At 35.8% G+C, this 10,608-nt stretch overlaps 1 protein-coding gene across 1 annotated transcript; it reads left to right on the top strand.

Moving 5' to 3' along the window:
* The first annotated feature begins 456 nt into the window (after positions 1 to 456).
* LOC140514132 (olfactory receptor 4K13-like) lies at positions 457 to 1,269 on the top strand. Its single transcript, XM_072624209.1, has one exon. The coding sequence runs from the start codon at positions 457 to 459 to the stop codon at positions 1,267 to 1,269; it is 813 nt and encodes a 270-aa protein (XP_072480310.1).
* Positions 1,270 to 10,608: the final 9,339 nt, after the last annotated feature.

Raw genomic sequence — 10,608 nt, forward strand, 5'->3', positions numbered from 1 at the left:
CAGTACTAGGGGCTGAGATTCAGATGAGCTGCTCCAAAGCCTCAGGGGCTTTAGAGGGGCAGGGCTGCTTTTCAGTGTGAGATTAAGATCAGCTGCTCAGGTGGGGGCAGGGCAACCACACTTGTTATTGTTTCATTCAACCAAAATGGTCAAGGATGTGGAGATGCACTCTGTCCTGTCTCCAAAGTGTAAGTTAGTTACTCTGATTGTGCCTTAATTTTTATGATTTTCCCTTTAAATTTTAAAGCTACATGATCTTAAATATTTCTGGCATTAATTAAATCCCTGAAGTGTAATTCGAATAGCTTATGATATCCAATATTTTCTGTATTAAATCAAATTACACTTTCCACACTTCTCCATAACATTCAATAATATTCACCTCAAACTGTTTCTTTTTCAGATTCTTCTCTTCAGAAAACTTCTGTATGCTTGAAACATAACATATAGGTGGAGATGAAGAATAACTCTATGCTAAATGAGTTCATTTTGTTAGGACTCACCAATTCTTGGGAGCTTGAGATGATCTTTTTTGTGATTTTCTTCCTGGCTTATATATCAATCCTGGCTGGAAACAGTCTCATTATACTGATAGTGATCTTTGACTCCCACTTGCACTCCACTCCTATGTACTTCCTTCTGGCCAACCTCTCCTTTCTTGACATGACCTTTTCTACTGTTACTGTCCCTAAGAAGATCACAGACTTCTTCAGGGAGAGGAAAACCATCTCATTATGGGGTTGTATGACCCAGATATTTTTTGTTCACTTCTTAGGGGGCAGTGAGATAGCTCTTCTAGTAGTCATGGCTGTTGATCGTTATGTTGCAATTTGTAAACCCCTCCAATACACAACTATCATGAACTGGCGAATTTTGGTAGGCAGTGTGCTTCTTTCATGGTTTGTTGGCTTTGTACACACCATGAGTCAAATGGCCTTTGCCGTAACCTTGCCCTTCTGTGGTCCTAATGTGATTGATGATGTTTTTTGCGACCTTCCCTTGGTGTTCACCCTTGCCTGCACTGACACATATATCCTGGACCTCCTTGCAATTGCTGACAGTGGACTGCTTTCATTGATCTGCTTCTTACTCTTGCTTGTCTCCTACACTATCATTTTGCTCACTGTCCACCGTCGCTCCTCTGGTGGACTTTTTAAAGCTCTGTCCACACTCTCTGCTCACATAACAGTTGTTACTCTCTTCTTTGGACCCATTATCTTAATATATGCTTGGCCATCTAGTAGCTATGCCTTTGAGAAATTCCTCTAGGGGTTTTTTTCTGTTATCACTCCTCTCCTGAATCCAGTTATCTATAGTTTAAGAAATCAGGAGATGAAGGCAGCCATGATTAGACTGAGGAGCTGGCATGTCAGTTCTAGGCCAGTATTCTAGATAATGCTCTTGATAATAATAAATTTTACTACACATCCAGGATGAATTCCTTCTTTGAACATCTATTTGTTATTTTAAATCATTTATAATATGTTTATTTTTACAAAACATGTATTTACGAAGCCATTTATAATTAATATTCTGGGAATGTGTTTTTGTTGTATATATAGGTGATTGTATTTTTGTATGTGTGCATTTGCTAAAAGAAAATAATTTATTAACTGGAATTACATTTACTATTACAATTTTAAATTGCAGCAAAATATGAAATAGAGCTACATATAAGAACTTCCCTTTGACGATCTAGATCTCTAGCCTCTCTTCTAGCTTAACTTCTGCTTTTATTTTCTTTGCTATAATCATAAACACGACTGACTTAAAATGTGACCATCAACAGAAAGCAAGCAATGAATTTTGGAACCTGTCAGAAACCCCTGGAGTCTCTCTTTCAAATTCTCCCACAATGTCAAAAAAGAGTGAGAGATGATGAACAATGCTCATTATTTATCAACCAGTTTGATTGTATAAGACTATACTTATATGACTGAATTTTAGTATGTATGTTATTATATTATATTATCATACATTATATATTATATTATTGTATACGTATATTATGTGTACATATATATTATATTATTACACACGTATATTATACTTGTGTGTATATGTGGGTGTGTATGTGTATGTATGTACAACCCAGAGTTGAAATGCATAGGGGCTAGTCATACAGACAGACTTCAAGGTAGCAATATGAAAACAAAGTCAGCATTCCCACAATTATAAGTATTCCCTGAGATGAATCCTATAGAGACAATACTCTGAGTGAAACAGAACTTTCAGCTAACTACAGAACATGGAGCAACATTTATGGTGTGTTATATCCATAATATGCTATGGCAGCCAGTTGAATAGAGGAAAATGGAGATGAACTGATCATTTAGCCTATGTAGACCACAATGTAAACTGAACATAAGAAGAAAAAATGCCATGATAGGTCATACTCATGTTACAGTATCAGTGATATCAAATGATATTTAGAGTAATAATTGGGGTAATAATAGTGGTAGCTAGTGTTCATACACTGCTCTAAGTTTTGCAAAGTATTTTTTTACCAATGATAATTCATTTGGTCTTCATACCCACAATGTAGTTTAGATAAGGCGCAGCTAGGTAATGCAGTGGATAGAGCACCAGTGCAGGAGTCAGAAGGACCTGAGTTCAAATCTCACGTCAGACACTTGACACTCACTAGCTGTGTGACCTTTGGCAAGTCACTTAACCCCAATTCCTTCATCCTGGGTCATCTTCAGTCATGCTGATGAATATCTGGTCACTGGATTCAGATGGCTCTGGAGGAGAAGTGAGGCTGGTGACTGCACAGCCCTCCCTCACTCAAAACAAAGTCAAGTGCAATTCATGTCATTATTTCTCTGATGGCATGGTCTTCTTCGCCAACGAAGGATGAACACACACACACACACACACACACACACACAGTTTAGATATATCATTAGATACACCACTCTTATCTCAATTTTACAGGTGAGCAAACTGAGGTAGACTGAAGTTAAGTGGCTTGTCCAGGGTCACACAGCTAGTAAGTGTCTGACATGAAATTTTAACTCAGTCTTTCTGATTCTTGGTCCAATCCTCTATCCACTACACACTTTCATCAGTGAGTCTTAATATGTTCATCTTCCACTAGTTTTAGTGATTTAGAGAATAATTTAGCAAAGGATACTGAGGAGTGGTCAGACATGTCTAAGGATAGAAAGTCAGAGTAATGAAAACCCTCTAAGGAGAACATATCCAAGAAGAGGACTTAGGCAACGATGTCAAATACCTCAAAGAGGTCCAGAAGCATGAAGACTGAGAAAAGACCAGCAGATTAAGCAATTAAGAGATGAATGATTACTTTGGAGAAACCTACTTCACTTCATTTGTGAGATCAGAAGTTTGATTTCAAAGCAGTGATTAGTGTGTTAAGGGAGAGGAATACAGATTTTATTTTCTAAAACTTCAAAGATGCCAGGAGGTGAGTTATTGGAAAATTATGTGAGAAGACAGTAGAGTTTAGAAAGATTTGCTTTTTTAAGGATGAGAGGTACTTTGGTATGTGTTCTCCACAAACAGTGCCAAAATAGCTTAAATACGTAGTACATTTTAAAAAGTACAAAGGGATATGCTTTGAATGCTATACATTAAAAAATAAAGCAGCTATACTCTTATACCCCTAACTCTCTCTAGGGGTCTTCATGACCCATAATAGATCTGACATTCATGAATTTGTCTAGCACCTCAAGCCTATTTATAGAATTACAGTCAGTTCCATCTTTAGTGCAGTTAAGTGTGTGGTGCTAATAAGTTCTATAAGTTTATTATGTATGGAGTATTTTTCCTTAAACTTCTTCTAAAAAGTACTACAATAACAGTATGATAATAGATTGGCCAATAAATTATGCTTGGGCAGGGTCCTACTGTTGTCTAATCTATGAACTCCAGTGTGAAATGTGCTTAAGGTTTGGTCTTAGAGAGAGAAATCTAGCCAGTAAACCCCAAGTTAGCTAATCAACTTTCAGCCATCAAAATTTACTTTCCCTCTGAGAAGAAAAGGAGACAGAGGCAGAGGCAGAAGCAGAGGCAGAGTGAGTGTAAATAGTAACTTTCTCTTCTGACCAACAACCCTAAGGGTCTCCCCTTCTTAGTTTGAAGTTTTTTTCTTTTTTGATTAAAGGGATCATCCCTTGACTCACTTCTTAAAGAGGCCTATTCACTGAATGGGTGTTGCCTCACTCAAAATAAGAACTTTAAAAGACCTTAAAAGGTCCAAGGTGTCCCATTCCTTCCTGCTCATCTCCAGTCATGCTGATGAATAGATGAATAGATATGAATAGATGAATAGATCTTCACTGGATTCATATAACTTTGAAGGAGAAAGTGAGGCTGGTGACCTGAAACCCTGGGTGGGTAATTGATATGACCATGGTAACGAATAATAGGTACCAGAATTAGGTTTCAAACCTACGTCCATTGACTCAAGCAACAATGGCCTTTCCACCAAACTGGAGTCAAATTGATCCCAAACCAGATAATTTTTATTACACAAAATTGAAAAAGGCTTTGCATAAATAAGATCAATTTAAAATGAATAAGAAATTAAGGTGTTGATTGAGAAAATTCTTCAAATAAAATTTTTCTGTTGAGCTTATAAATGTATTGCAAAACGCCATTTCTCAATAGATAAATGGTCAAAGGATGTTCACAATACTCTAAAGAGAAGATTTGTAAGCTAAAAACAATCATTAAAATTGTTTTAAATCTGTAATCAAAAGAGAAATTCAAATCAAAACATATTCAAGATTTCACCTCATGTTAAAAATATAAGAGCAATGTTAAATGATGAAAGCAGTCAACTGTCAACTTTGTAGAGTTTTGAAAGGCACGAAAATAGATAGTATGTAGAAAGTTATATAAGCATACCCACATATGTACATAAATATATAATTTATTAAATGTTTTCTGTGAGTCAGACACCATTTTATGCTGGAAATGCAAATATAAGCACAAAAAATACTGTTCCTATTCTGAATGAAATAAAATTAAACTGAAGGAAAAATATCATAAATGGAAGGTCTACAAAGGTGGTCGTGGTGAGACATCTGGAATATAAGGAGAAGATCTGGAAGAAAAATGAGCCTAGATGAAGTGTACACTTCCGTAAAGGAAAGATATGATAAGAACTCAACAATAAGAAGAGGAGGGCAGAGGAGCACAAGTTTTTACATGGCGAGGTAAATCAGAAACATCCAGAAAGTCAGAGGATGAGCCTAGAGAGGACTTCCATACACTCTGGTTGGACTTGTGAATTTCCTCAAGTATTTTAGAAAGAATTTTGGAATTATGTTTAAAAAACGACAAAAATTTTGAAATCTACCAATGTTTTTGTGAGCCATACAATGCAAGGAGAATAATGATAGAAAGAAAGGTCCCATACAACAAAAAATATTTATAGTATTCTCTTTGTAATAGAAAAGACCTACCATCAAAGTAGATTCCTATTGACGTAGAACAGCTACAGAATTTGTGGTTTATGAACATAATGGAATTTCCTAATGTAAGATTAGTGAATGTTACACTAGTGACATGAAAAAAAATTGTTTCAGATTTATGTAGAAAATTATGTACATAAACCAAACTTATTACTGCCTCAACACTCATGGAAAATGAAAATACCTATGTCAAAAATATGAACCTATTTTACTCATCCATGAAAGTCTCCACAAACATCATCCGTCGTGTAGAAATTGATAGCTATCATGTATTATCCAGATCATTTCAGTGAAAAATAAAAACCAGTGAACAAGCCAACCAGGGACAAATGGTCTCCTAACTTCCTTATTGAGGCTAATTTCACCAGCCAAATCATGGCAGAGCCTGAAATTACAAAATTCAGTCAGTAGAAACTCTTCAACCTTGCAACATTTTCTAGCGAAATGAGTTGCTCTAGAATCCTGCTTACACATTTACGAAACTCACTATTTTTGAATTGACACTAAGGTTCCAGGCAAAATTATAGTGCCTCAGCATTCAGGCCTTCCTTAATAAACTGAGAGCTCTCATACCCCTTAATTAGCTCCTTGATACACACTTAGATCCATCACTTCCTATGTCTTAGATGATATAAGAATATCTCTTTGTTTCTTTTGGAAACTGCTAACTAGTAGTGATGCCATCTTTTGAACTAATGGAGAGGGTGTTCTTGCTTAACACATTTTTGTTTTCTCTGTTCACACAATTAGGAAAGAAATCAACAAAAGTAGACCATACTAATTAATAAACTACAATAGATTTGTGCTTGGAAGGATGTGAATAAGCTGGCAAAATATTAAACTTTCACGAGAAACGAAAGGAAATTGTTTGCAACACTATTTCTTTTATTCACTTAAATTCACTTGTGAATGTAGGGAGAATTTGATGAGTCTGCACATTGTTTTACCTTGAATATGAAGCTTTGTTAAATGATAAAACCTGAGGACCACCGGAGTCATAATTAAGAATGAGAGAGAGAGAGAGAGAGAGAGAGAGAGAGAGAGAGAGAGAGAGAAGTACCAATAGAATTATGTAGCAGAATGCCATTTTCCAGAGCCCTATGAATTCAGTGAGGAGACAAGTAGTTGATTCACTAACTAGACAGCTACCTTAAGAAATTTAGGGTAGCAAGGGAGCTGAAATATAGAGTCATAAATAGCAAGACAAGTAGGATGAAGTTTTTTACTTTATCATATGGTTTTTTGTCTTGAAAAATGATCCTTTGTTAAATGCTGAAATCCCCATATTACCAGAGCCACAACTAGGAATTCTGGAACCTGAACCAAATGGTAGATATGTCACAAGGTGAGATGCCTCAAAGAGTGACTATGAAACTATTGTTTGGGAGGTCACACATAAGGAATGGACAGAGCAGGATGTGGCTAGATCTCAAATGAGGAGTGGAAAGATTTGCATAGTGTTTTATCACTTTGGGACTACCTTTGCTAACGTCCATCCAAGTTTTTGTTTGGGCACAATTAGGCAAGGAAAATCTGTCCTCATACTCCCTCAGCACCAATAATGCCACCCTTTCCTCAGCCTTCAGATCTTGAATGTAGATGTTGTCAGTGACCATGCCAATTTGGAGGTAAGGCACGATTACAGTCATTTCCCTAAGTTCTGTGATTTAGTAAGACTCAGATAATAAACTGAGAAATGTAAGAACTTTTGATATTATCACATCCAAATGCTTCCCTTTTCCTGATGGGAATGAGAGAAGTTCAATGATTTGTCCAAGTTCAGATTCAAAGCTAACTTTTTCCACCAAACCATGTTGTCTCAATTTGGATTTTTCAAAGATAAGATGAAAGAATACCCAACCGTGGTACCCTGGTAGTCATTGGGGAATACAAAGCTGGGATACTGTTAAGGGAGAAAGGGATCAGTTGCACTATGAATATGAGTGAGCCATTGCATGAGAGTGGTTGTAGTCCACAATGAATGATGGATGGAAGATTAAAGAACAATGGGAAACATACAGTTCTCAAAAATCCCAGTGCCACAGACTAAAAGTTTTTCTTCCTCAGTCTAGGTGTGTCTCCTGAGAATACCAATAGGCAGATTCAGAAACTATTAGAAGCAGCTGTCTTTTTAGATATCTCCTTTATCTGAGAGGTCAAAGGACATGTGGATGATAGGCTCATAGACTTATAAATTGAAGTCTGGATGGGGCTTTAAAAGTTAACTATTACAACCCTTTCGTTTTGAAGAATGAGATGCCAATAGAAATGAATTGACTTCCCCAAGGTCATAGAAGTTGTAGATTAAGGATTTAAATTCAGACCTTCTGATTCTAAATCCAACACTGAGCATATCTCAAATTATGTCCACAATAAGGAGTAAAACAGAAGAAATATTGTCATGGGAATATGGCATTCTCATACACTCAGGTGATGTTCACTTTTCTCCTTAGGTCCCTGTCATTTCTACTTGAGCAACTAGTAACTTCTTGTTTCTCAGAATGAGTGTCCAAATAGCAATTGCTCTTGCTATTCTTGCCTTTTGAAAGTTATCAACAAAACAGGTGTGGCCTGTAATCTCTGGCTAGTACCAGGCTAGTTACATTTCCTTCTTTCTGTTTTATGGTTAGCTCTGAGGATAAGGAATAGGTTTCTTTTTTTTTAAATTCAATTTTATTTTTTTCAGTCCTGAATTACTTCCCTTCCTCTTCTCCTTCTCTCTACTTATTATGAAGGTAAGAAAGATAAAACTCATTTCAAACATGTATAGTCATGGAAAACAAATTCCGTCATTAAGCAAGTTCAAAAGAAAAGGAAGAACGGAAAAGAAAGATAAAATGTATTTTGATCTGTAGTCTAACTCTAACAGCTCTCTGTCTGGAGGTGGATATCATTGCCATTATGAGTCCTTTATGACTGTGGAGAGTCATTGTGTTGATAAGTCTTTCAAAACTGATTATCATTTTTTTATTTCTAAAATTTTATTTATTTATTTTTAGCTTTCAACATTCATTTTTATAAGATTTTGAGTTCTAAATTTTTCCTCCCTGTCTCCCTTTATGCTTTCTCAAGATGGCATGCAATCTGATACAAGCTATGCATGTATGATCATATTAAACATATTTCCGCATTAGTCATGTTGTGAGAGAACAATCAGAACAACAGGGAAAGAAAAAGAAAACTACAAAAAAGAAAGCAAAAGAAAAAATAGTATGCATCAATCTGCATTCAGACTCCTTAGCTGATTCTCTGGATGTGGATAGCGTTTTCCATCATGAGTGTTTTGGAGTTGTCTTAGATCCATTGCCTTGTTGAGTAGATCTAAGTACAGAAATGTTCAACACACAATGTTGCTGTTATGGTGTTCGATGTTCTTTATCTGCTCACTTCATTCACCATCAGTTCATGCAAATCTTTCCAGATTTTTCTGAAATACACCTGCTCACCATTTTTTATGGATCAATAGTACTCCATTATGTTCCTATGTACCATAACTTGTTCAGCCATTCCCCAGTTGATGGGCATCCTTCCCCAATTTCCAATTCTTTGCCACCACATAAAGAACTGCTATAAATATTTTTGTATGCGTAGGTCCTTGTCTATTTTTTTATGATCTCTTTGGGATACAGACTTAGTAGTTGTATTCCTGGATCAAAGCACATGAATAGCTTAATTTCCCTTTGGGCCAAGCTCCATGTTGTCCTGCAGAATGTTCGGATCAGTCTACTACTCCACCAACAATGCATTAGTGTCCCAATTTTCCAAGATTTTTCCTAACATTTATCATTTTCTTGTTATGTCATTTTAGTCAGTGTGATTGGTGTGATGTAATGCCTAAGAGCTGTGATTTATATTTCTCTAATCAATGGCAATTTAGAGCATTTTTTGAAAAAGCAAAGATTTAATGTTAATTTTAATGAAAGAATACACAGTATTTTGAAAAATATTAATTATAAAAGGTTCCTTTGAGTATGAAAATGTATATTGTCTTGGAACCTTATCTACCCCTGAAGGTACAAGACTACGAAGATAGTTGAAAGATCTGAACATGGTGGAGAGTAAAGGGAAAGAGGGGATGCAACAATTCAAAATGAAGCATGAGGTAGCTCCCTTGGCTCTGGGTGCTAAGGAACTTTCAATGCACGGAATGTTTTTTAATATAACCACAGAAAGCTTCAATTTCTTCATCTGAAAAGTGCCTGTTCATATCTTTGAAGATTTATCAATAAAAACATGACTTGTATTATAGATTTAACTCAGTGTAATATTAATGGGATATAAGATTCTTCCCACCTATTAATAGGCCTCATATGGAGCCCATTAAGGAAAGCTTGCTTAGGGGAAACTGGCTTGTAGGATGGTTCATACCTTTTGATAATTTCTAATTAAGCTAATTTTTAATTAATGCCTTCTGGCTCTGAGAAACGTATTCGTATTCTGAGCTGGTATTTTACTTTAGGAGACTTGCTTATGAAAAGGACTTTGTGATTACTTGGTTGAGGCTGAGTAGTCATATGTTCAGAACCACTGACTACTCAGCTATAAAGGCTCTCGATCTGGTGATGTATGTAAAGTATATAGTAATGCTTTGATTCAAGCAGTAAGAGCCCTGTCTGTTGGTTTCTATTTCCATGTATGTTTTTCCCTGAAGTTCAGGGTGCTTTTGCCCCTGAACTAGTGAAAAGAATTTTAATAAAGACTATTGATCTCTTAAACAATTATCTTTCTTAGTAAAGTTGATCTAGTAACCTGTTCTACTTGCCTTCCTGCATATACTAGTGTGCTTGCTTTTACACTCAGTTCTCTCTATATTTTAAAAATGAGGCCTTTATGAGAGACATGACTGTAAAATTTGTTTCCCCACTCTCTGTTTCTCTAATATTGGCTGCATTGGCTTTATTTGTGCATACATTTTAATAAAATGTGATCAGAATTACTATCTTGCATTTCAAATATTCTCTATCTCTTGTTTAGTCATAAATTCTTCCCTTCTCCATAGATCTAACAGGTATTCTACAATTGATTTCCTTTAAAATGTGTGTTATTGTACAAATTGTTCTCCTGGTTCTGCTTACTTCATTTTATTTAACTATGTTTCTAGGTGTTTCTAAAATAATTTCCTTCATCAATTCTTATAGCAAAGAAATATTCTACAATACACATC

Source organism: Notamacropus eugenii, chromosome 7 (assembly GCF_028372415.1).
Source record: "Notamacropus eugenii isolate mMacEug1 chromosome 7, mMacEug1.pri_v2, whole genome shotgun sequence".
In the NCBI taxonomy this organism is placed as follows: domain Eukaryota; kingdom Metazoa; phylum Chordata; class Mammalia; order Diprotodontia; family Macropodidae; genus Notamacropus; species Notamacropus eugenii.